General features: G+C 35.5%; 2 protein-coding genes across 5 annotated transcripts in view; one reads left to right on the top strand and one right to left on the bottom strand.

Moving 5' to 3' along the window:
• Window positions 1-27,682, top strand: part of bmp16 (bone morphogenetic protein 16) — a 115,619-nt gene that overhangs the window by 40,817 nt on the left and 47,120 nt on the right. The gene's annotated exons all lie outside the window — the stretch shown is intronic.
• Window positions 1-27,682, bottom strand: part of st3gal4 (ST3 beta-galactoside alpha-2,3-sialyltransferase 4) — a 57,956-nt gene that overhangs the window by 21,426 nt on the left and 8,848 nt on the right. For 2 of the 4 annotated variants that reach the window (XM_039647631.2, XM_039647630.2), the window contains exons 2-9: window positions 23,048-23,119; window positions 22,201-22,273; window positions 21,983-22,072; window positions 17,260-17,357; window positions 16,898-16,961; window positions 14,305-14,403; window positions 11,130-11,319; window positions 10,905-11,042 (exon numbers count right to left, since the gene is read on the bottom strand). In XM_039647631.2, the coding sequence (XP_039503565.2) occupies window positions 10,905-11,042; window positions 11,130-11,319; window positions 14,305-14,403; window positions 16,898-16,961; window positions 17,260-17,357; window positions 21,983-22,072; window positions 22,201-22,273; window positions 23,048-23,069 (774 nt within the window). In that variant the 5' untranslated portion in view covers window positions 23,070-23,119. The remainder of the gene's footprint in view (window positions 1-10,904; window positions 11,043-11,129; window positions 11,320-14,304; window positions 14,404-16,897; window positions 16,962-17,259; window positions 17,358-21,982; window positions 22,073-22,200; window positions 22,274-23,047; window positions 23,120-27,682) is intronic. The other 2 variants (XM_089135266.1, XM_039647632.2) reach the window with 1 other exon arrangement.

The raw sequence follows: 27,682 nt of genomic DNA, 5'->3' as shown, positions 1-27,682 counted from the left end.
TTTGAATTTTCCAAAAAACCTACTTTTGCGAACTCGTCCTAGACGCTTTGTCCGATTTTCACCAAAATCGCACCGGATCATCTCCAGGCAGTGCTGACAAAAAGTTATGGAATTCATGATGATTCGAATAACCGTTTTCGATAAGCGCGCAAACTAATTTTACGTAGCGCTTGCAAAAACCGACGTGAGGCTGTATCTCCGCAACGCTTACTCGTTTTCAGACCAAACTTTGTACGTGTCATCACAAGCATGACCTGAGGCTACGTGCTGCGTTTCGGCGCAGCGCCACCTAGTGGTCCGGAGATATGAAAAATGGCTATTTTTGCTCGTAACTTCTGAACGGTTTGTCCAAAAATCATAAACTTCATCTCGTTAGATTCAGGGCGTCATGCCAAGTCGACTGATATCCAATTTTCCCAGATCGGCCATTTTGGCTGTCGGCCATTTTGAATTATGTGCTAAAATGCTGTATTTTTTGAACGCATGAACGAATTGTTACGAAACTCGGTATGGGTCATCAGTACGATGCCCTGAAGAAGCCTGAGAAGTTTCGAAACAGCGCCACCTAGTGGTGAATTGTTTTTTTCAAGCGCTTATAACTTTGGGTGTGGTACACTTATTTTCACGGGAGTCATCTTTTTGAGTTCCTGAATCGTTGCCGAGTCCAACGATACTAAACATGCTGGGTTTCGTGTTACGGTTGGTGTAGCGTAGCGATTTAGCGCGAAAAAAACACTTGGCAATATCTTCAAAACCGCTGTTCCGATCGAGACGAAACCACCGCCAAAAACACGGAATCATAGCTTGTTAACTACATGCAAATGCCCAAATGCGAAAATATTGATAGTAAGGGGTAGTAAAATTCAAACAAAGTCATGTGTCAGTCATTTTTTACGTGTTTTTTCATATAAATGTTTATAACTCGGAAGTGAATTGAGATATTTGCACCAAAATTGACACACATATGTATGGGGTCACTCTGAGGACACATAAAAAAAATTGTGGGACTGAGCCTCTTGGTGGCGCTATAATAGAACAAAACGTGAAATTCCCATTGACTTCAATAGAGTTTTGTGAAATAAAATGCTATACTAAACAAATGCATTGGTGTAATATTACAAAACTCAGTGTGTGCCATAAGCAGCAGCCCTGAAGGTACTCAAAAGATTTTGAGACAGCGCCACCTGTTGGTCAAAAGTTATAATTAATTTCTGAGAACGCTAATAACTTTTGAATAAATTTGCCTATTGCAATGAAACTGATCTTAATAGATTCCTTGGGTTATGCCGAAAACAGATATCAGGTTTTGCATAATCAGGAAAACTTCCTGTCCGCCATCTTTATTTCTTTGAAAAACCTTCTTTTTCGAACTCCTCCTAGACCGCTTGTCCGATTTTCACGAAAATTGAATCGTATCATCTCCAGACCGTGCCGGCTAAAAGTTATGAATTGCACGATGATAGACAAAACCGTTTTCGTATACCACAGCATCAAAGTTTAGGCATGCTGCCAAAATTACTATTTAGGCTTTATCTCTGCAATGCCTTCACATTTTGACACCAAACTTTGCATGTGTCATTGTCACCTCACTCTGACCACATCACATCTATTTCGTAACTGCGCCACCTATTGTTCGAAAGTGATAACCCATTAAATCATCTTATAAGTTAATGTTTATGTGATTTTCTTAGCCATTTGCCCAAAGTTCTCTCAAAATGCCCTTAATTGCTCCTTGCTGCAGTTGGTCTGCCACTCCTTGCCATTTTGGCATATGTTGCCGCTTCTTGCGCTTGGCCCCGGTAATGGCTGCTTGCAGCTATATTTATTAGGGGCCAAGCACCGAAGGTGCGGAGGCACCTATTGTATCTGTGCCGGTTCTTATTATTATTATTATTATTATTCTTCTTCCGACTGGGCGTCTATGGCAGCCCATAGACCGGTTTGCGGGAAAGTTGTTTTGGTTTGACATTCTGATAGAGGACAGTCCCAACTTTAAATACACCAATTTTGGTGTCTCTAACTCATTCCCTCTAGCGCCACCAACTGTCCAAAGTTGCACTTTTATTATGCTAATAACTTTTGAACCGTAAGGCCTATCAACAAAATTCTTTTTTCTTCTTGTTCCTGAGCTCATGCCGATTCGATCGCACCCTATGACGTCATTTTCCGTCATAAAAAAATGGCCGCCATTTTGAATTTTCCAAAAAACCTACTTTTGCGAACTCGTCCTAGACGGTTTGTCCGATTTTCACCAAAATCGCACCGGATCATCTCCAGGCAGTGCTGACAAAAAGTTATGGAATTCAAGATGATTCGAAGAACCGTTGTCGATAAACGCGCAAACTAATTTTACGTAGCGCTTGCAAAAACAGACGTGAGGCTGTATCTCCGCAACGCTTAATCCTATTCAGACCAAACTTGGTACATGTTATCACAAGCATGACCTGAGGCTACATGCAGCGTTTCGGCGCAGCGCCACCTAGTGGTCCGGAGATATGAAAAATGGCTATTTTTGCTCGTAACTTCTGAACGGTTTGTCCAAAAATCAAAAACTTGGTCTCGTTAGATTCAGGGCATCATGCCGAGTCGACCGATATCCAATTTTCCCAGATCGGCCATTTTGGCTGTCGGCCATTTTGAATTATGTGCTAAAATGCTGTATTTTTTGAACGCATGAACGAATTGTTACGAAACTCGGTATGGGTCATCAGTACGATGCCCTGAAGGAGCCTGAGAAGTTTCGAAACAGCGCCACCTAGTGGTGAATTGTTTTATTCAAACGCTTATAACTTTGGGTGTGGTACACTTATTTTCACGGGAGTCATATTTTTGAGGTCCTGAATCGTTGCCGAGTCCAACGATACCAAATATGTCCGGTTTCGTCTCACGGATGGCGTAGCGTAGCGATTTAGCGCGAAAAAAACACTTGGCGATATCTTCAAAACCGCTGTTCCGATCGAGACGAAACCACCGCCAGAAACACGGAATCATAGCTTGTTAACTATACGCTAATGCCCAAATGCGAAAATATTGATAGTAAGGGGTAGTAAAATTCAAACAAAGTCATGTGTCAGTCATTTTTTACGTGTTTTTTCATATAAATGTTTATAACTCGGAAGCAAATTGAGATATTTTCACCAAAATTGACACACATATGTATGGGGTCACTCTGAGGACACATAAAAAAAATTGTGGGACTGAGCCTCTTGGTGGCGCTATAATAGAACAAAACGTGAAATTCCCATTGACTTCAATAGTTTTGTGAAATAAAATGCTATACTAAACAAATGCATTGGTGTAATATTACAAAACTCAGTGTGTGCCATAAGCAGCATGCCCTGAAGGTACTTAAAAGATTTTGAGACAGCGCCACCTGTTGGTCAAAAGTTTTAATTAATTTCTGAGAACGCTAATAACTTTTGAATAAATTTGCCTATTGCAATGAAACTGATCTTAATAGATTCCTTCGGTTATGCCGAAAACATAGATATCAGGTTTTCCATAATCAGACAAACGTCCTGTTCGCCATCTTTATTTCTTTGAAAAACCTTCTTTTTCGAACTCCTCCTAGACCGTTTGTCCGATTTTCACGAAAATTGAATTGTATCATCTCCAGACCGTGCCGACTAAAAGTTATGAATTGCACGATGATAGACAAAACGGTTTTCGTATACCACAGCATCAAAATTTAGGCATGCTGCCAAAATTACTATTTAGGCTTTATCTCTGCAATGCCTTCACATTTTGACACCAAACTTTGCATGTGTCATTGTCACCTCACTCTGACCACATCACATCTATTTCGTAACTGCGCCACCTATTGTTCGAAAGTGATAACCCATTAAATCATCTTATAAGTTAATGTTTATGTGATTTTCTTAGCCATTTGCCCAAAGTTCTCTCAAAATGCCCTTAATTGCTCCTTGCAGCAGTTGGTCTGCCACTCCTTGCCATTTTGGCATATGTTGCCGCTTCTTGCGCTTGGCCCCGGTAATGGCTGCTTGCAGCTATATTTATTATTATTCTTCTTCCGACTGGGCGTCTATGGCAGCCCATAGACCGGTTTGCGGGAAAGTTGTTTTGGTTTGACATTCTGATAGAGGACAGTCCCAACTTTAAATACACCAATTTTGGTGTCTCTAACTCATTCCCTCTAGCGCCACCAACTGTCCAAAGTTTCACTTTTATTATGCTAATAACTTTTGAACCGTAAGGCCTATCAACAAAATTCTTTTTTCCTCTTGTTCCTGAGCTCATGCCGATTCGATCGCACCCTATGACGTCATTTTCCGTCATTAAAAAACGGCCGCCATTTTGAATTTTCCAAAAAACCTACTTTTGCAAACTCGTCCTAGACGGTTTGTCCGATTTTCACCAAAACCGCACCGGATCATCTCCAGGCAGTGCTGACAAAAAGTTATGGAATTCAAGATGATTCGAATAACCGTTTTCGATAAACGCGTAAACAAAATTTACGTAGCGCTTGCGAAAACAGACGTGAGGTTGTATCTCCGCAACGCTTACTCGTTTTCACACCAAACTTGGTACGTGTTATCACAAGCATGACCTGAGGCTACGTGCTGCGTTTCGGCGCAGCGCCACCTAGTGGTCCGGAGATATGAAAAATGGCTATTTTTGCTCGTAACTTCTGAACGGTTTGTCCAAAAATCATAAACTTCATCTCGTTAGATTCAGGGCATCATGCCGAGTCGAGTGATATCCAATTTTCCCAGATCGGCCATTTTGGCTGTCGGCCATTTTGAATTATGTGCTAAAATGCTGTATTTTTTGAACGCATGAACGAATTGTTACGAAACTCGGTATGGGTCATCAGTACGATGCCCTGAAGGAGCCTGAGAAGTTTCGAAACAGCGCCACCTAGTGGTGAATTGTTTTATTCAAACGCTTATAACTTTGGGTGTGGTACACTTATTTTCACGGGAGTCATATTTTTGAGGTCCTGAATCGTTGCCGAGTCCAACGATACCAAATATGTCGGGTTTCGTCTCACGGATGGCGTAGCGTAGCGATTTAGCGCGAAAAAAACACTTGGCGATATCTTCAAAACCGCTGTTCCGATCGAGACGAAACCACCGCCAGAAACACGGAATCATAGCTTGTTAACTACACGCTAATGCCCAAATGCGTAAATATTGATAGTAAGGGGTAGTAAAATTCAAACAAAGTCATGTGTCAGTCATTTTTTACGTGTTTTTTCATATAAATGTTTATAACTCGGAAGTAAATTGAGATATTTGCACCAAAATTGACACACATATGTATGGGGTCACTCTGAGGACACATAAAAAAAATTGTGGGACTGAGCCTCTTGGTGGCGCTATAATAGAACAAAACGTGAAATTCCCATTGACTTCAATACAGTTTTGTGAAATACAATGCTATACTAAACAAATGCTTTGGTCTAACATTACGAAACTCAGTGTGTGCCATAAGCAGCATGCCCTGAAGGTACTCAAAAGATTTTGAGACAGCGCCACCTGTTGGTCAAAAGTTATAATTAATTTCTGAGAACGCTAATAACTTTTGAATAAATTTGCCTATTGCAATGAAACTGATCTTAATAGATTCCTTGGGTTATGCCGAAAACATAGATATCAGGTTTTGCATAATCAGCCAAACTTCCTGTCCGCCATCTTTATTTCTTTGAAAAGCCTTCTTTTTCGAACTCCTCCTAGACCGTTTGTCCGATTTTCACGAAAATTTAATCGCATCATCTCCAGACCGTGCCGACTAAAAGTTATGAATTGCACGATGATAGACAAAACCGTTTTCGTATACCACAGCATCAAAGTTTAGGCATGCTGCCAAAATTACTATTTAGGCTTTATCTCTGCAATGCCTTCACATTTTGACACCAAACTTTGCATGTGTCATTGTCACCTCCCTCTGACCACATCACATCTATTTCGTAACTGCGCCACCTATTGTTCGAAAGTGATAACCCATTAAATCATCTTATAAGTTAATGTTTATGTGATTTTTTTAGCCATTTGCCCAAAGTTCTCTCAAAATGCCCTTAATTGCTCCTTGCTGCAGTTGGTCTGCCACTCCTTGCCATTTTGGCATATGTTGCCGCTTCTTGCGCTTGGCCCCGGTAATGGCTGCTTGCAGCTATATTTTATCAATATTATGCGTTTGCACTTTTTTTGTCAGCACACAGAGCATAATAAACAACTTGTTCATTATCAGTAACTGTCAAACTGTTATTATTATTATTGTATTATTTGACCATTGGTATTGACTGGTTTAAGTTATTTTATTGGTATAGGTAAGGGCATGGCCTAAGGCCTAAAATGCACCAGAATGCAGGAAATCACATCTACTTAATTCAAAATTTTCTGGGGGGGTACCCCCAGACCCCCCTCTTATTCAGCCCCCCCTCCAATATTTTTCACCAGCCGCCACTGCTAAACACACTTGTATACATCTCCTCAAAGATGCGAATCTCATCCATTTCAACAACAGTGTCACCATTTTCACATCATGCTCAAATTAAAACAAGAGACTTCCTACTTTCTTCTTCTCGGTAGCCCTCAAACTGTATTCACTTTATAGCCCTTAATCCTGGACTCAGGTGTGATCCTAATTTTTGTTTATTGTAAATGTTATATCACTGTCTCCGATAAAGTTTTGTCTATCCATTTATGGTGTTTTTTTAATTTTGGGCGTATTTTTTAATTTATTTACTTCAAAAAGTACCATATTTTCTGTGGAAATTATGCTTATTTTATTTTTTATTTTTACTACATTAAAATATCATTCCAATAAGTTCTTAGAGCTAAAACCTAAAGATGAAGTGACTTTGCTGTCACCTGGTGGCTTATTTTGGCTTATTTTACAATGCTCTAAATTAGTTTTTCCCGTTCATTTCTATGGGTGCCCATTTTTGACCCAAATACAAGATTAAGGAGTTAGTTTTTTTTTTCACCCACTTAACTTTGTAAAAATAAGTAAAAAAAAAAAATTGTATGTTTTCAGGAGGCAAACTTAGGAAAAGTAGCCAAGTCTTGTACCGCTCAGATCAAGGGAAGTGTTTTTAAAAAAATATATCAAAACTATTTTGCCCACATTTGTCCAAAACACAGTTTAAGGGTTAATGGTCTTTCCTTTCCAAATGTGAACATTTGCCACTGTGCTCTGTGTTACTCGTATACAACATTTTACAAATATCAAGCTTGATAAGATTTAAATGATTAAACAAAATGTATTCAACATTAAAGACAGAATGGTAGTAGAATATGTTCACAGATGAACTACTGTACACTGTAAAAAATGATTGTGATTTTAACAGTAAAAGACTGTAAAAATGCTACAGTGAAAAACTGTTAATTGGTTAACAGAAAGTTTCCTGACTATATACGGTAAATAACTGTGATATATATATATATATATATATATATAATGGTACATTTAATGTAATTTTATTGTAAAATACCATTAAATTTACAGTTTTTGGAAGTGAAAAAGAAATCAAATTGACTTTCCCACAATTCCCTGCGTGACACTTCACATTTAATGTGTTTTAACTGTTTATTCATAATTTGCATAGTTTTTTTTTCTTATCAGTTATGTTCATTAGGGTTTTATGTTCCATTTAACATTGTTAAATTAATTCTTATTTCATTTTTTAAATTTCAAAATGTTACCATGATGGTGTTTAATGTTTGTGTGAATGACACTGTGCAGCTGTATGAACTTTCTTGCGGAAGAGCTGATAATGATGAGCTTTGATTGATCATTTGACTCTCATTATATCTGTGATTGATGGCTGTCGGTGTATTGCAATTGAACAAAACAGATATTAATACTTCAAAATGTCAGTAAATTAACATTTTATCAAATAATGAAATACGGTTTATTGCTGTAAAATTAAATACGGTCAATGTCTGTAAAACCTAAAATGTTGCTACCGTACTTTTAACGGGAAAACTCTGGTAACCACAGCTGCCGGAGTTTTCCCGTAAATTTAACAGATTTTTTTTTTTTTTTACAGTGTACCGTATATTACCAAAACAGCAGTTGATTAAAAGTCAAAATGGCTCACTAAATCACTCGGTTAAATTTTAAAATATTAATATAATTTTTTAAGTGTCCAAATACTGTTTTTTTTGCCCCGTAAATAATAAGTTGTGTGCCTTAAAAATGGTAATAATAACCACGACCCTACAGAGGATAAATGGTTTGGACAATGGATTGAATTATAATATTACTAATAATAACAGGGCTAGATTGTATTCTAGATAATACAATTTTGAATTAATCGTAAAATAAACAAAATTGACACTTTAAAGATTTGATTAATGTAAATGATTTTTTTATATATATATAAATGCCTGTGTATTACTGTGAACCCTGAATAAACAACAAAAGATTTAGTCAGTTATTTTCCGTTTTCTTGTTCTGCTTTTAATTTTAGATGCCAGTGGTTCCGCTAACATTTGTGTGTGTGTGTGTGTGTGTGTTAGTAGTACAGTAAGCGTCCAGGTTAAGAACTAGTTTGGCCAGCATTGTGTTGATGTTTGACTAAAAACATCCCTCTGTTTCAGTTTTTGACTAATAGCTCCAGAAGCGAGCGTGGATGTGCACGTGTGTTCCCCCATGTTTATTGACCGAGTACGGCTCTGTTTGCATGATGTCTCTGTGATTCTGGCTGTGGGCCCAGAGTTAGCAGGGGTTCCTGTCAGCGAGGAACAGGGGAGGACAACCTTCTTCTTAAGCAGACCGAGGAATATAAAGAAGTGTGTCTGCGGTGTCTGGCCAACCACAGCCCTCCAAACAAGCTCAGCAAACTGACAGAAATATGTAGAGGGATGTGCCTCCCAAGAAATACATAAGAACACAGGAAAGAGGATGTATGTGTTTGTTTTAGCCTGACTGAAACTGTGCTAAGTTTAAAATTATAGATAACAAAATGATAAAGAGGGAGTGACATGTACCAGACGCATTTCTTAAAATAATTCTTTGGCTGTACACTGTCGCCACAGATAATTGACCATACAAACATATATCTTGGCTGTCACAAAAAAAAAAAAGAAATAAAAATAACACACGTGAGTGAAACTTGGCCCTGGTGAGGTTAATTTGATTAGAAACAGCATAGCATCAACAAGTCGATCCGTAGAACGATAGTCTGACCTTCCCGACTGCAAATAATAAATACAAGTGTTTGAGGTCAATAGGATTTTTTTTTTTAAAGGAATTGACTATAATTCAGCAAGGATGCATTTGTTTAGACATGTCATAGAAGATTTCTGTTTCAAATAAAATTGGCTTGTGACACTAATAAATTAGGGCTAAGAGAAATAGACTTAATTTACAAATGTGAAGGAGGATAAAAGATTGTAAAATAAGTAAAGGTGGGATTCAATTGGTTTCATGCCATAGTTACGTTCTGTCTTTTGTATGTGGGACTTTTATATTTGGTGCAGAAACATCCTGTAGTTGGCAAAGTGGACTTTTATTTTGATAGGAGAGCACCTTGTGGAGGAAGGCCTTCTTGGGTAAAAAAGGAGGATGCATGGTTGAACCGAACAGATTGGTGTCTTTTAGCCTTCTCCTTTGGAATCGTTTATATTACCCATCGAGGTTCAAGAGAAGACTTGGGATTTTAGGGATTTTATTTCTATTCATCACGTTTGAAGGATTGTTGCCTTTTTTGACACGCTCTGTTAGTCTCTGAGCAGGCTCAATGATATGTCAAATTGAAGAGAATTGGCACTGGCTGGTTACTTCCAGGTTCTGGACTGGCTGCAGTAACGCGTCTCTGTCCACGCGGGGGCGCTCGCGGTCGAGTGCAGAATGAATGGGAGTCAATGGGGTTTCACCCCCAGAAATCCACTTTTCTCAGGATGTAATTTTTTGAAAGTTGCATTCAAAAGGGAGGGCTAAGAAAATACACTCAGCTGAAAATTGCATTTTTAAGTTCACTTATCACGTGATGACGTCACACAATAGCAGAATGCTAGCGTGGTACGGCCAACAACAGCCTACACTCTAAAAAATGCTGGGTTGTTTTAACCCAATTTTGGGTCAAATATGGACAAACCCGAAATGTTGGGTTCAAAATGTAATGTAAAAATTTAACCCAACGGCTGGGTTAGTCCATATTTGACCCAAAGTTGGGTTAAAACAACCCAGCATTTTTTAGAGTGTAACCTGTAAGAAATCGAAAGGACATAAGTACTCGTTAATTCGACTTTTGGCCTATAATCTATATTGAACTTGCGGAATCAACAATAAAATTTATTTTGATTTAACGACAAGCAGGTGAAAGAGACACATTTAGCCGTTTAGCCCCATAGACTCCCATTCATTCTGCTCTCGCCCGTGATCACCTCCAGTGGAATTCTAATGGAACTGCAACCAAGGTGATACACAACGGGGCTAATAGGCTCTCCGTTCGACGGGCTCTGGCCTGCTGCACTCATGGTACGGCGGTAAAGTGTCTAGATTATTACACAGGAATGAGAGTATAGTTCCTAGCCATATCAGCCTAGGAAATCACAACTTTACATTTTCCATCAGTCTAAGTGCACGATGTAACTACAGAAGAATCAAGTTTTAAATAGGAAAAATATCAACTCTTTGGTCTTTTTTTTTTTTTTTTTGAGAAATGCTAATGGTCTTGTGCACTTCAATGATGTATGCTAAGCTAAGCTAAAAGTGGTACCGCCAGAACCGGAGATCGGCTGAATGGATTCAATAACGGTAAAACAGTTTAACTCAACTTTGGGGGAGTTGTAAAATGAGCTTATTTCCAAAAAAAGTGGAGTATCCCTTTAATGTATGATGCATTACAATCAAATATGCAAATGCCACAATTTCCATATCTGAAATTATATCCACATCTGTTGTGCCAAAGTAAGAGTGTGTGGAGATCTCACCTGTTGTCGGCGTGGTTGCAGAGGAATCTGCAGAAGCTTGCTGGCTGTTAGCCGAAGAAAATATGGGTCCAGGACACGGATCTGACTGGTCCGGCCAAGCCAGATCTGGGGAGGGGGCTTCCAGAAACCCTTTCGACCCTAAATCCGGCACAGAAACAAAACAGCTAACCGTGATTACTGGGAAATCGGCACAGGTTAGAAAAAACATAAGTGAGACGGACTGACCCGCTTCTCGTCATATAGGATCTCTTTGAGCCAGCGGAGGTCCTGTTGTTTGAAAGGAACCAGGACTAGCAGAGTGTCCGGGTCATTGTGGATACCCGGATTATAGGAGGCGGATTCGGGATAAAACAGACGCAAAGTGGTCTTGTTCCCCACATCCTCCTCAAAGCCTCTCACCGGGGCGTCATTCAGCCTGACACACAAAGATATTAAGGTCAAAGGGCAAATCAGAGCCGGGTATACTGTACATGTTGACCTCAAATCATGTTGGAATAAGCATTGATCAATGCACCACAATAATGCGATTTTGTGTCAGTTAAGAAATAATGGCAGAAACAACTTGGTTTTGTGAAATACTGACTGTGCCGTGTAGTTTGTACACAATTTGTGCTCTGTTGATGAGGAATAGTGGTAAAGCTTGCCAGAAAGCACTACTCATTTACCCGATTTATGAGGTGATAGGCTAGAGCAGCCAAATTGCATGTCCCCTTATTCCCTGTGGCAGCAAGAGAATGCTAAAATACATAATAAAGACAATTACAGACCTTATTTGCCATTGATTTTGCTACACTAGTGTTAAAAAAGCTTCCTGATTTGGCAGTAAGTTGAAATTGCCTAACACATCTATTCTTTTTTTCTGTCCGATGTCCATATTGCCGTGTCTTCTTCGCTGGGTATTGGCGCACGTCATTTCTGGTTCATTTTATTGCGTGGTTTTTCGTGACAAAACGTGGTTTTTAGACAAGATAGAATCGTTGGCTGACAGAGTTGTTGTCAACTCATTATTTATTTGATTATTTTCAGGATTTAGACCGTACCATAGTACTGAAACAGCTCTCAGAGTCACAAATGATTTGCTCTTATCATCCGATCGTGGTTGTATCTCTATGTAGTGCGTTGTCAATTCGTGTAGGGCATCACCTCCTGGTGTGAATCAATCACGTGTCGTGTGGTGTGAACATTTCACAGAGAGCAAGTCATGTAGTGTGAACCGCACAGTTCAGCCTGACGTTTTAAAATCAAGTAGTGTGAACAAGGCCTAAAGCTACACAAAATGTGTTAAAGTTATTGAAATAAACACACAGCCCATTTCTCTATTTTTCGGATTTTGGACGAATTGTTGACGTAAAGGCAAGAGCAACACACCGCTAATCCAGTCCCTCTATGTCACTTAGCTGCAGCGTCAGACACGTTTCTGGTGTGCAAAGACACAGAAAACGCAACGCAGCCGCCACACAACAGTTACTTAGCCACTTAGCCAGTGTGTCTGGCCTAATAGTGTTTAGATTACAATAGCCGACATTCTTCAAAACCAAGACATTCTTGAGGCAAAGCCAAGCCTGTGATGTAAACAACATCAATGCTAGAAGAGCATTCACTGCTAAAACATCCACCATCACCGGAAGGGAGGGTTTGATTAAACATTCAATAGAAATTCATAAAAAGGAAAGAGCCACACCTTGTGAAAAAAAACTGTGTGAACTAAATGCAATCTTTACTGACACTCAAATGCATGTTATTTATAATTAAATAAAAATGTAGTTAAAATTTATATTGAATTTATTTTATATTATATTAAAAATGTAGTTAAAATGTATATTATATTTATATTGCACTTAGTTTAAGTAGGACTTTAGTAAATCTTGATATGTAATTTCATCATTATTTATATGGTTAAAGTGTTGTGCTGAATTTAGTGACAAGTGTTTATAATAAACTAAAATATATTTTAATGTCAATTCAATGAAACTTGCATGTCATGCATTTAAAAATATTTGCATTTACACATTTGTAATGAAGTTGCAATTAATTACATTTAAATATATTGACTAATAACATTTACATTAAAATCATAAAATAAATTAAAATTATAATCAAGTGCTTTACATAGTATGTTAGTCAACGCATCAACATAACGTAGATTATTTAAAATGTACTTTAAAGTAAAACTTTGTCCTGCCATTATTCCAAAAGTGCACTTTATAAGTGTTTTAAGAAACATAGTAATGAGAGTTTATTCAATTTTATTTCATTAACATTATATTATTTATTTATTTATTTCATTAATATTATATATATATATATATATATATATATAATACACACATATGCTGCATGTATATTTAAGAAAAAATATTATTTATATATAAAATATTTATATTTATATATAATATAAATTATATATAAATCTATATGAAAATATTTCTTAAATATATACAAAAACGTATGTGTGTATTTATATGTATATAAAATAATTATACACAGTGCACCCGCAAATATTATGTGAACACAAACTTTATTTTGTTTGATAGCCCTAATTAATGTATAATATAGACACTTGTTTTTCAGAAGGGATGATTTAGGAACAACTACACATTGGCATATCAAATGAGTCAATTGTAATATGTTAAACAAATTAAATAAAAGCAGTAGAAGAGACCAAATGTTTCAATTCTCACTCCTTCATGAACTTTACAGACACTACAAATGCATCCTTATCAACTCATTTTTCATGGGAGTGAACCCATGTAGGAAAACCGCCTCGTTCTCACAAACGAGATTAGAGAGGAGTCGGTGTTCGGCTCACTAATGGAGACTTCGAAGCATCAGGATTTGTAACTCGACACCAAATGTCAAGCGGCTGGACTCTCCTCCCCCGCCGTGATTAGCTTCTGAGAACAGGCGAGGAGGGGGAGGCCATGGAAAAATACAATCAGCCAAATTCTGCCGTTTGTTAGAGGCTTACAAGACATAAAATGGCATTAGTTCATTCCAAGGCTATAAATCGGCTTGAGAAGCAAAGGTTGAGAAACAGTAGCCAAGCAGCGCTCTAATTGCAGGAGGTATTGAGCCTATTATTTGCCACTCAACAGACTTACAATAAAACAAGACTGCAAAATACAAGCCAGACTATTGGAAAGGCTAACGCTCTGTAGACCGAAAGAAAAATATATTCAATGGATGGATGGAGATGGAAAATGAGATAGGGAGGGAAATGAAATTAAAAAGCTTGCAAAGCACAACCTATAACTTTCTGAGAAATGTAAAAAAGAGGATATAAACATTACTTTTTTTAAAGAATGAGGACTAGTAAAATCTAAATGAAAGCAGTGTCATAGAAACGCTGAAAGAGGTCAAAGAGAGGAGGAGGTGTTTTTTTTTTTTTTTTTTTTTTTACCTGATCACCACGTCGTATTTGTTAATGATCTCCCCCAGTGAAGTGTTTTTTAAGGAAAAGCCGTTTCCAATGACTGCACATGTCCTGCAATCTAAACTGCTGGCACAAAAAAAGGCATTTTTCATGAATACAGGCACACAATAGCGCTTAAAAAATGATTCTTATTTTTACTTTTTCAACAAATAGTCAATGAAATGAAATACACTGTAAAGAGGGATTGGCATTAAATGAGTAGTTCATTTTTGAAAAAACTTTTGCTGATAATTTACTCACGCCATGTCTTTCTTTCTTCGGTCGAAAAGAAATGAAGGTTTTTGATGAAAACATTCCAGGATTTTTCTCCATATAATGGACTTCAATGGGGACCAAACGGTTCAAGGTCCAAATGAGAGTTTCAGTGCAAACTGCAAACTGTTCAAAGGGCTTTAAACGATTCCAGACGATGAATAAGGGTCTTATCAAGCGAAACGATCGCTCATTTAAAAAATAAATAAATAACAAAGTTTAAGTTTTATAAGCTCAAATGCTCGCCTTGCTGTTCTGTGATGCGCGTTCGTGACTCTCCTGTTCGAACTCGTTCATAAAAATGAACGAATCTTTTCCCGAGTCAATTCATTCGTTTCGTTCGTTGAATGAGCCAAATGACTCGGAAAAAGATTTGTTCATTTTTATGAACGAGTTCGAAAAGGAGAGTCACGAACGCGTATGAAACTCTTTCTCAACTGTTTATGTTCACCTAAAAATAACTGATTGCGTAAGAACATTACGTATTTCATGTTGGAAAGGTCATGCCACATTGTTTACAAGTGTGGAGAAGGAGGATCGTTCAAATTTTATAGACATATTTATGTATTTGAGTCAGTTTATTGTTTACAATGGTCCGTTCGTGTGCGTATCATGGATGTTTAAAACAATGGGGCGGTATACATGATTATGTAATGCCAGGCATGTCTCCAGCATAAGATGAACTATTGTGCTTATAAAGTATACATTTTTAAAAAATTGGAAAATGAGACCAAAAGTTAAGACTCTATTCCTCAGCTGGGATCATGCAGAGCCTTTTGAAACTGCATTCATTTAGACTTCAATAATTTGGTTACCATTGAAGTCCATTGTGTGGAGAAATATCCTGAATGGTTTTCCTCAAAAAACTTGAATTGAAGAAAGAAAGACATGACCAAAGACAATCTAATCCTTTAATATCTGATGAACAGAAGTGAATCAATCAGTAACTTTAGCTGGACAATAACTTTGCTATAAAGCCAAACAATCTCTGTTACTTTAATTTCCTACAGTAACATCATGGTAAAGCTGCTTTGAAACAATATATTTTGCTAAAAGAGCTATGTAAATGAAGTTGACTTGATTATTGTATGAATAGTTATGTAAACAAGGTGTGGAAAAGCGCCTGAGGCGTGCTATCATTTTTTTACTTGACTTTATTTACCTCAGGAATGTTTACTCTTCAGTCGTGCATGGGAAAGAAAGCGCACGATATGAGACTGCTCATAAGGACACATTTATGTGAGGAAACATACACATCAACATTTATCTTCATACTGAATGACGGTTACAAATCTGTTAATAGTCAATTAATAACTGCAAATAGTCAATTAAATATACAAGTAGTCTATGTAACAAACATGTTTTAATTAGGGCTGTCAAACGATTAATCGCATCCAAAATAAATGTTTGTATTTACATAATACATGTGGGTGCACTGTGTATAATTATTTTGTATACATAAATACACACACATGCATGTATATTTAAGAAAAAAAAAATTATTTATAAATAAAATATTTATATATAATATAAATTTTATATAAATCTATATACAGTATTAAATATATACAAGCATGTGTGTGTATTTATATATATATAATAATTATACACAGTGCACCCACATGTATTATGTAAACACAAACTTTTATTTTGGAAGCGATTAATCGTTTGACAGCCCTAGTTTAAATTATGGTTTTTTTTTTTTGTATATGTATATTATGTGATTTGAAATCAGAAAGTAAAATTACAACATTTATGTTTTTATCGTAATCTGCGCAACCCGTCATTGCCTTTCTTCCAAATTCGTCCACTTCACCTACTGTGCTTTCTACTCGCCAAAACTAGCATTTTGACATTATTTTGTGTGTATTTGACTTTTTAAGTGCAATAAGCCACAAAAACAAACTTAATTTAATACTTAGAGGCGGCTTCATGTGTGCGCATTTTAGGTGTGAGCACAAAATCTGCGGGACTTTGAGCAAAATTATGCAAAACATGCTCACGTCGAAATTCAACCCCTGTAACACTAACCATATTCATCCAGAAAACGAAACGAGCGAGGGAGAAAAAACTGAAAAAACAGGGTTTTACTTCTCCTTTTACAAACCCGTCAAATAGTCATTGCATCATTTTAGTGGTTACCCAATGGTAACCAAGATAATTTTGATCATGAGCATGAACATTGTTGTAATTTATTTTTAATACATGTGGTAATTCATGCCACACCACAGCATGTCATAAGGAACTAAAGCAAATGAGCGGAATGGTTTATCTAGATATTTGGGAAAGATGCTCAGCCGTACTTTACCTCTCAATGTTTGCTGGCATTGTGTAGCTGGCAATCACTGCCAAGACCTTCAGAAGCAGGAGCTCTGCAGAGAGAAAGAGGAACGTCTTTGAAACAACCTGTCAACGTGAATGGATCGCATGCAGAATGCTCGTTTTGCAGTGAAAGCATGCTGACCGCAGAACAAACAAACAAACTTCTTTATATTAGGTTGACTGGAAGGTTTCAAGGGTATGTAAGGTCTCAGCAACCAGATTTAAGTGATCATGTACTGTACTTAGGCCAGATTTAACATAAGCATTCGCTTAATGGCGTTGCTCTAGATTTACCATTGTATTAAAGGACAGATTATAACAGAGAGGGCCAACAGAAGCTGTACGTACCGCTGCCTTTAATACCATAGGGCAGGGCTTCAGCTGACAGATGTTGCCTCCAGAAGAAATCCTCAAGCTTTAGAAAGAGCTCAGTCTTTCGGCTCATGCTGTTTCGGTAAAACAAAAGACAGACTCTAAAATTACACTACGTATAATGCTTTGTTTCTCCGTTTTGGCATCATTTCAAGTGTACTTGGTTACCAAGGACACAACAGGGTCAGTGACAAAAAAACAATTCAAGGAAAATATCAATATGTATTGTGCATCATTTCCAATTGTGCTGCAGGGATGATGTCAAAAACAGTTCGCCAGTGGTTCCCTCGAGATTTCCCTTACACTCTGAATGGGTTGTTTTAATCTAACTTTGGGTAAAATATGGACAAACCCAAACGTTGGGTTAAAAATATATATTTTTTTTTTGTAACATTCTACATTTTACATTAATTAATTAATTTATTATTAATTTTTTTTATTTAATTTATAACTGAATTTCATTATCCAGGCAATTCTAATGATACAATTTGAAAGCTTTCTTTAGGATTATATTTTTTATGTTTTTTTTTTTTTTTTTTTTTTAGAAATGCATCACATTACGAACATGAACAGTTTTGTTTGTTAACTATTAAACATGTTATGAATGATGTAGACTCTAAAAAATACTGAGTTGTTTTAACTTACCCAAAACCCAAAACGTTACTATTTAACCCAAAATAAAAATGTATTTAAAAAAAATTTGTAAAAATTTAACCCAATCCATATCTGACACAAAGTTGGGTTAAAACAACCCAGCATTTTTTTTTATAGTGTAATTCAATCTCAAACAGATTCATTTAGAGTAGTTATTACTCCAACACCTGCATGAAATCATTATTCAACGTGGTTGAATGACCAATTTTGCGACAATATGGTTTCAGGAAACAGTCGTGACTAGCTACACTCTAAAAAATGCTGGGTTTTAACCCAACTTTGGGTCAAATATGGACTAACCCAGCCGTTGGGTTAAATTTTTACATTACATTTTTAACCCAGCATTTTGGGTTTGTCCATATTTGACCCAAAATTGGGTTAAAACAACCCAGCATTTTTTAGAGTGTAGTTGATTTCCTCAACGATGCATTGTACACTCTAAAAATGATGGGTTGTTTTAACCCAACTGTGGGTCAATATGGACAAACCCAAACGTTGGGTTAAAAATGTAATTAAAAAATTTAACCCAGTGACTGTTTGTCCATATTTGACCCAAAGTTGGGTTAATACAACCCAGCATTTTTTTTTTTTTTTAGAGTTTATGGGTTTTAAAAAGTTTTATTTATTTATGTTTAGGCTGGTGGTATTCAGGGATTTAGCCATCCATACTTTGAAATCTTGTGTGATGGAAGGGGGAGGAAAACCAGTATTGGGCAGAAAGATAAGATTTGTGTATCCAAGAGGAAGAATATAGATTAGAAGATCCCATATCCCATGGGAAACGGAGACAGAGCCAGATTTGTGTAAATTAACGCTTGTGTTATGGTTTTGAGACAAGGTCGGTGGTAAAAATGACTTGACAATACTTAGGACGTTTTGCTCCCAAGTTGCAAAATGTTTAGCTCCCAAATGTTTATTTTTTTTAAAAAAAAAACAGTAACTAGATAAGAACCTTTGGGGTGTGAATGAGTGCAGTTGACATACACTCTTAGAAGAAAAGGTTCTATCAGCGCTACATATTTGGAACCCCTAAAAGGTTCTATACACTCTTAAAAAAGGGTTCCTCTGGGTTCTATATAGAACCATGGGGTTCCGTACTTGGCCAATAGAACCTTTTACCAAAAAATGGTTCTATATAGAACCATTTTGGAGTTCCATACTGTATATGAAGCACGGGATAGAACCATTTCTAGTTCTAAATAGAACCATTTCTTCTAAGAGTGTTTCTTCTAAGTTTAGTCAAGATTTGTTTCATATCACATTTTGTTTTAATCATAAATTGAAAGAAAAAAAAACATTTTAAACTCTGGAGGGAAAAAAACTGGCGGGAAGCACTGGTGAATTAGTCTTCCCTGCAGCAGGCCAGTCAAATTATGCAAACATATTATTTAACGTTTAACAAGTATCCTATGTTTTTTACAATTCATTTAGGATGCATAAAATGCTACCTATGAAACTAGCCTTTGAGTTAGAGTTGGCAATTTACATCATCATTTCCGCCACAAAACGCATATCATTTAAAATGTAGGTGAAGTTACATTGTGAAAAGGCAAAAGTGGCGATGACTGTTTGGCTGTGTTGTCCTTGTCTAAAGCTCAAAAGCTTGAGATTGACATGTTGGTTTAAACCATGCTAGTCTGTCATAACAGTGCAGTGGAGCCCAGCCCAATCATTACACATCGATGTGTTGGTTTTACAGTGCTGCCAGTCGTCTACACACTCCCACTGCCCGTGAGTGTCCTTTTTCCATTAAGTGCCCTGTTATTCTCTGGCTACACCACTGAGTACAGCGGCACGATGATTTCTAAGAGCAAGAGCTGTCCTTTTTCACCCGGAAATCGATATTCTGTCCGTGTAAACAAAAGTGATATAATAATACGTTTTATTTATAGCACGGAGATCATAACAAACAAGACAATAGCCAACATTAGTAAGGATCTGATGATCAAAGTTAACCAAACATGCTGTAAATAAATTAGTTTTGAGTTCAGTCTTAAAGGTCTTGAGCGGATGTTTTGGGAGTGTGTCCTACCATCAACAGTAGATAGTACAAGCAAACCCTCAGAACTCAATCTAAAAATTACGGACGGGAACATAAGGGTGTATTTGCATTAAAGGGTTATTTCACCCCAAAAATTAAAGTTCTGTCAGTAATTTCTCCCAGAACAATCCAGCTGTTGCACTACGTGAACTTTCTCGAGGCCCACAGGAAATGAATAGTTGAATAAAGTTGTTATTTTTGTTTGTTTTTTACGCACAAAAAGTATTCTCGTCGCTTAATCAACTTAAGGTTGAGTCACTCGGACTATTTCAACGAAGTCTTTAACTTTTCATGGCCGGCAAGTTTCAATCCCTTAGAAGCCTATGGACGAGTGATCCAGCCCATGACAAACATTATAAAAAGCTGCAAATACACCTGAAAAAACACTGTAACTACACAAACCGTATGATTCATGAAGTTGAGAAGTGGTGTGTATCTTCATTGGTGGACGTCTGACATATCCTCTACTACTTCAAAAAACAAGGCCACCAGCAGCCAATCAAATTGGATTTAATTTAATTCAATCAAACATGGATTTAAACCATTAGGGAATGATATTTGCTTTGACAATAACATTTTAGACTTTCTAGATCTGACCGCAACATGAATGGGGGATGATTGGTAAATCCTTAAACATACAGTACCTGACATTAACCATGTTGAGATTACAATGCTTGCAGCAAAATCTCTATTGTTCTGGTGAATGAATAAACAAACAACTGAATGCAAAAGATGAGTCTCCAGATGGGGAATGAAAAGGCTCAACATGCTCAGATCAGAGAGGGAATGGCCAGCTGTGTAAACTAATAACACTGATGATGCGACAATAGAGAAGCACACACTTTGTGATAATTCTGTTCAAATACCACTTAACCCTCATAAGCTTTTCCTAAGCCTCCTAAGTGACGAAGGGTCAACCCTAGGCTGTTTGACAGTGTAACTTTGTATTATTTCTAGGGCTGTCAAATGATTGATCGCGATTAATCGCATCCAAAATAAAAGTTTGTGTTTACATAATATGGGTGGGTGCACTATGTATAATTATTTTATATATATATAAATACACACACATGCATGTATATATTTAAGAAAAAAATATTATTTATATGTAAAATAATTATATTTATGAATAATATAAATTATATATAAATCTATATACAGTATGTACATGAAAATATTTCTTACAAGCATGTGTGTGTATTTATATATATAAAATAATTATACACAGTGCACCCACATATATTATGTAAACACAAACTTTTATTTTGGATGCGATTAATCGCGATTAATCATTTGACAGCCCTAATTATTTCTAAATAAATTAAATAACTAAAGTAGTAACAAAATATTTATACATTTGGGTGTTTTAAATTATGGAGCCTCTCTTCAGTAAAATTATACACTTCTATAAGTTGAAACTTTATGAATTTAGGAGGTAATTGGTTGAGATTAGAATCTGAAAGATGGTCAAAAAATTTTATGAAAATATTGCAATATTAATAATACATTTATTACATAGTTTTATATATATATATATATATATATATATATATATATACTGTATATATACTGTATATGTACTGAATATAAAAGTGTTTTTTTTTTTAGATTTACTAGTAACGCTTACAGTCAGATTTTTTGACGTTGCGGGGACGTTTTTTGATATTTTTTTCTAAAGAAAGAAAGATAGAAAGAAAGATTAATAAAAAAAGAAAAGAAAGATAAATATTGCTTTTCAAAAAAAATTAAAATTCTTTCATCATTTACTTTCTTTCGTGCTCTTTTCAAAAATTTCGGTAACACTTAGGTTTTGGCTATTGACTTTCATTGTATGAACAAAATAAATGTTTTACATGATTACTCATAATGTATGTCATCTTATGTTATGTTCCACAGAAGAAAGAAAATCCTAGAGAGTAAATGATGACAGAATTTTCATATTCAATTTTCAAGCTCGGTAAACATTCAGTTTCAAATTAGTTTCCACAACACAAGGTCACATACTTAAATTTAAGACTCTCCCACTTCCTCTGCAAGCGATAGTTGTGACACAGTGAGACAGTGGGTTCAATGGACTTTCCGCTTCCTCCATAGCTTAAAGACAGAAAGATAGTTTCAGTAGTAGCATACATACACCTTAAAAGCGTCTGCATGTTTCAGCCTGAGAAAATAAAATAATAAAAAAGCCTTTATACCAAAAGAGAGCAGGTGACAGTACTAACCTCTCAAAGTAGAACTGGGAGCAATAGTAACAGATGAAGAACAGCACAAGCGGGAGGAGTCTAAAAAACCATGCTAGAATACAACGAGAATGAGAGAGAGACAGCTAATGAATTAAAATACATATATTGTAAGATTTGTTCAGTTATAAACTGCTAAACCCTTCATTTAATAGCATTACAGTTTAAAAAAAATTCAGATGTTAAATATGAGGGAATAAAAAAACACTAATCTTGGGTAAGGTCTTATTTGCATTACAAACTACAGCTACAGGTTTTATTTTACTATGCAATACATAGAAAAACAACATAATCAGATATTAATACTCCATTGGTTCTCTCTTGTTTTTTGAGTTATGTGTGACCACCTGGCCAAAAATAATGTCAGCATAATTTGGCATAATGGTTTCATTGCATTAACATAAACACCATTTAACATAGTATTATTTATTAATTACTAATAGATAAAGACCTTAACCAAGTTCAGTGTTTTGATTTTCCCTCACATTTAAAACATTTTGCGTGTCTATTTGAAAAGGCCATAAAAACATATCACCACTGGACATTACTTTTGGACACTAAAAAAAAAAATATTTATAATAATTATTATTATTATTACTATTACTATCAGCATTGTTAGTCATCTAGAATCATTTCCATAAAACAACAGACTAGACTAGACCTACTTTTGAATATTATTATATTTGTGTTCCTAATTTTTTGATTGTGGTCCACCTGTAGCTCTTTTGGCACCAAAGTTTGTTCTAACCTATCAATTAATATGAGATTACATAGAAAGCATGTATAAACATTCTAGATTACGTGTCATCCTGATGATGCATGTACTTACTTTTGACTGATTTTAAGGTCATCTTCACATATGCCTTAGCCCTCTGATTTCTGAACGGTCCATTCTGTTCTCCTGATAAAACACAAAGTCGTATGGTGTAGAAGCAATACTGTCACAATCTCCCTCCTCCCACCACAGAAAAAAAGGTAAAAAGCCAAAGAAGGCAAACAGGGAGAGCAAAAGTGTCTATCAAGCATGTCTTCTGCCCGTTGTGAACATTTCACTCCCTCACTCTTTCCATGTCTAATGCTTCCACCCTAAAAAGTGTGTTTGTTTATCTGTGTTGGAGGTGGAGTGCAGGGAGCTCGAAGAAATGATTAATCTAACAGACACTTGTGTGATGGTGAGATTGAGCAAATCACATAATAAAGCCATTGATGTCATTCAAAAGACTATAGGAGAGAGATTAGCGAAAACTGCACACATGCAAATGCATGAAAACCTACACACCCAAATTTGGTTTCCAGTTTCCTTTGTTAGAAATAAATGAAAAAAAAAAATGTGTATTGTTCTCCAATCAACCAAAGAAATATTTGCAACACAAGTGATTGACTTTTTTCCCAATTCACAGGGATGTATTAAACATGTTATAGACTGCATGTGTCACTTTTCAGTGATTCTGAAGCATTTCAGAGGAAGGTTAGTGACTCAGTGAGGCTTGAATACTCCCATGGGGTCATTTAGACAATGAAATTAGATTAAAGCAGTTTTTTATTTGGCGTTTGGTCAAATGTAATTGTATGATGCGCTTCATGTTGTGTTTGTGTTGGTTGGTGTATTTATGTATTTGATATTTTTTTAATTGTACAGCAGAGGCTGTTTTAAACGTGCTTTACAAATAAAAGTGCCTTGCCTATGTAGGAATGGTTTCTAATCAACTCATTAGGCATTATAGGAGAAGAATCAGAGCTGTTATTTTAGCAACAGGAGGTTGCAAATAAAGTATTTAAGGGGCAAATAATTGTTGTTTGTTGGAGAAAAACATTTATTTCAGTATGTGATTTTTTTTTTTTTTGTAATAAAATATCAAAAGGATAAATAATGTAAATTTATTTTTTCCAGACATCTTTGATCATATTTACCAAGTGAGCAAATAATTCTGAATCTGACCAGCAAACCCTTCAGAGTGTCCATTAAATAGCTGTCAATGGAGCCCCTCCTGAGCCATCGGATTCTATCAAAAATATTGAAATAATTTGTGTTACGAAGATGAACGAAGGTCTTTAGGGTTTGGGATGACATAATTAATGACATAATTTTCATTTTTGGGTGAACTAACCCTTTAAAAGTACCATTTACATACGTCCAATTTCAAAATACAGGATGAATTTAGAGTGCCTAAGCGTTCCTAACTTATGATGATTACTAAAATATGTTATAGGAAAAATCTGTAGTACTCTCCATTATATTATATTATATTATTAATCGCGATTAATCGCATCCAAAATAAAAGTTTGTGTTAACATAATATACGTGTGTGTAGTGTGTATAATTATTTTGTATATATAAATACACACACATGCATGTAATTTATATATTTAAGAAAAATTTGCATGTATATACTTTATATATATTAATTAATATTATACATAAATATAAATATTTGATCCATTAAGAACACATTTTTCTTAAATGTATACATGCATATGTTTATTTATATATTTATATGTATTTATATATATATATATTTATATGTATTTATATATATATATATATATATATATATATATATATATATATATATTTATATATTTATATATATATTTATTTATTTATTTATTTATTTATTTATATATATATATATATATATATATATATATATATATATATATATATATATATAAAATAATTATACACACTACGCACACATATATTATGTAAACACAAACTTTTATTTTGGATGCGATTAATCGTAATTAATCATTTAACATCCATATTATATTATATTATATTATATTATATTATATTATATTATATTATATTATATTATAAAAAAAAAAAACGTTATTTCTGGAAGTACCCCACATGTATGATAAATTTTAAAAGACTTGAATTTCTCTGAATCATGTCTTGCTTCCTCAATTCATATTCAGGAACTCAAAACAGCAATACATTAAAAGGACAGCATTAAGAATATACAAAAGCTCTCCAGCTCACCAAACAGCCTGAGGTTCTCATCAAATAAGTGTAATGCTATTAACATGGGTGAGTCCAGGATGCAGCAAACTTTACGCTCACCACAACATTCAAGGCCAGGAAGTCAACAAAACGCTAAAGCGCCACGCAATAAAGCATACTGAAAATTTGCATTTTGCCCAACTGTCTCTCAATACACAGTAGTTTAATAAAACAAAAGTGTTTGTCATTTGCACGACTAATATTTGCAGTAGAGGACACGTGTTTCATCCTGGTTCGGATATGCATTTCGTCTTTGAACAAAAATATCAAGGTGTCACATGACCAGCACCTGGAGTTTCCAGTGCTTTAACACGACATCTTCATGAGCATTGTGCTTCTATACAGACAATATTAAGTTGTCAGCCTTATTGTTACCACAAAAAAACATTTAGAGCCAAAATCCAGTTCTGTACAAAAGAAAAGCATATATTATCTACATGTTCCTAATTGGATTGTATGACCTCTGCAACTATCCTGTGATGGTAAATCCGTTTTGATAATAATTGATTATTAGTACTTGTGCTTCTAATTTCTCTATCTTCTCTAATATATGCTTCTCTATAACTTCTCTAATGATTTTCAGTGATTCATTCCCCATTCTCCCAGTTTATAAGCAGATGTAATGAGCACAGATGAGAATCAAATCTAGTTTATTGCTTGAAATTTACAGAAAGGTGTGTTTGTAAGCCTTTAACTTAACCTTTTTTGTTTATTGCTCTAGTTATACATTTATGTGATCGCCACAATCACAATAAACATCCTTTGTTCCACAGAAATGAGGGTGAGTAAATAATGACAGAAGCGTCCCTTTTGTTAAACATTAGCCAGTTGGCGAATAGTCTTCATTTTGAACATTATTTTAACTAACTTAAAAGCAAAGTAGGCTGTTTATTTAGTTATTTTTGTAGTTGGATCCCGTAGTGCTATATTCTCAACTAAAATACTTATGCTTCTCTGTAATGTCTGCATGATGCAAATATGTAATTTTGGTGTTCAAAGATGAGTTTTAAAGGATACAATTATTGGGGGGACTCAGATGCAACTCCTCTAAAGAACATCTAAATAAGCAGAAATCAGAATTAAATGGCTATTTTCAATACTTAAGTAAATATATGAAGAGTTCAGATGCAAAAGCCTCTAAATGCCATTTGAAATTTTCTTCTTTAATGATGATTTTTGTAGTTCAGTAATTTCACTTAAATAACAATTAATATCATTGCCATTTAAGTGAAATCACTGAACTTAAATATACAAGTTTGACAAAAAATCATCATTAAAGAAGAAAATTTCAAATGGCATTTGGAGGCTTTTGCATCTGAACCCTTGATATATATACTTTCCCAACATGAGAGATGAACATGAAAACAGAATCCACTAATCTTGATAGGCCTGAGCTCACGGCTCTGCTGTTTACCCTATTTAACCTTGGCTCTGTGTCCACACACAGACAACATTTAGCAGTCAGAGGAAAGTCCTTGTGTCCCAGCATGCTCAGCATTAAAGACTTTCTCTGAAACATGCGATTCTAAGTAAGAATCGATTAACAAGCAAACATAGCCATGAATATGCAAATGAGTCCCCGCCTCAAGGTCCTAGTCCCCGATTGAGTAACGCTAGTAAACGCTTCACAATGGCAAGTGGAAATATTGGTTTAATTCAGCCATATACTGTATGTTTGAACCAGAAGAAGAAAAGGGCGAGCTAATTACACAGGGTCGTCTGCAAATCGATATATCAGAATGATAATGCATTTTATATATTCGTCTCTACACTCTCAGCAAAAAAAAGGTACAAAAGCTGTCACTTTTGTCCATTTCAGGTGCTAATATGTACATTTTAGGTCCTAATATGTACATTTAGGTACTAATATGTACATTTTAGGTGCTAATATCTACATTTTAGGTGCTAATATGTACATTTAGGTACTAATAGGTCCATTTCAGGAGCTAATATATCCATTTTAGGTGCTAATAATATGTACATTTAGGTACTAATATGTACATTTTAGGTGCTAATATGTACATTTAGGTACTAATAGGTCCATTTCAGGAGCTAATATATCCATTTTAGGTCCTAATATGTACATTTTAGGTGCTAATACTGTATGTACATTTAGGTACTAATATGTACATTTCAGGAGCTAATATGTCCATTTTAGGAGCTAATATGTCCATTTTAGGAGCTAATATGTCCATTTTAGGTCCTAATATGTCCATTTTAGGTCCTAATATGTACATTTTAGGTGCTAATATGTACATTTCAGGAGCTAATATGTCCATTTTAGGTCCTAATATGTACATTTTAGGTGCTAATATGTACCACTAAGGTACCAATATGCAGCCTTTGGGTACAAAAGTGTACCTTTTGAGAAGGTACAGCCCCAGTGACAGCTTTTGTAGCTTTTGTTTTGATAGTGTACAACGCCAGGCACATTACAGTAAAGATATGATTAGTCAT

The sequence above is a fragment of the Pimephales promelas genome, chromosome 10, assembly GCF_988280905.1.
Source record: "Pimephales promelas chromosome 10, fPimPro1.hap1.1, whole genome shotgun sequence".
NCBI lineage: Eukaryota > Metazoa > Chordata > Actinopteri > Cypriniformes > Leuciscidae > Pimephales > Pimephales promelas.
The sequence above is the reverse complement of the archived record's forward strand: the minus strand, read 5'-3'. Positions and strand labels throughout refer to the sequence as shown.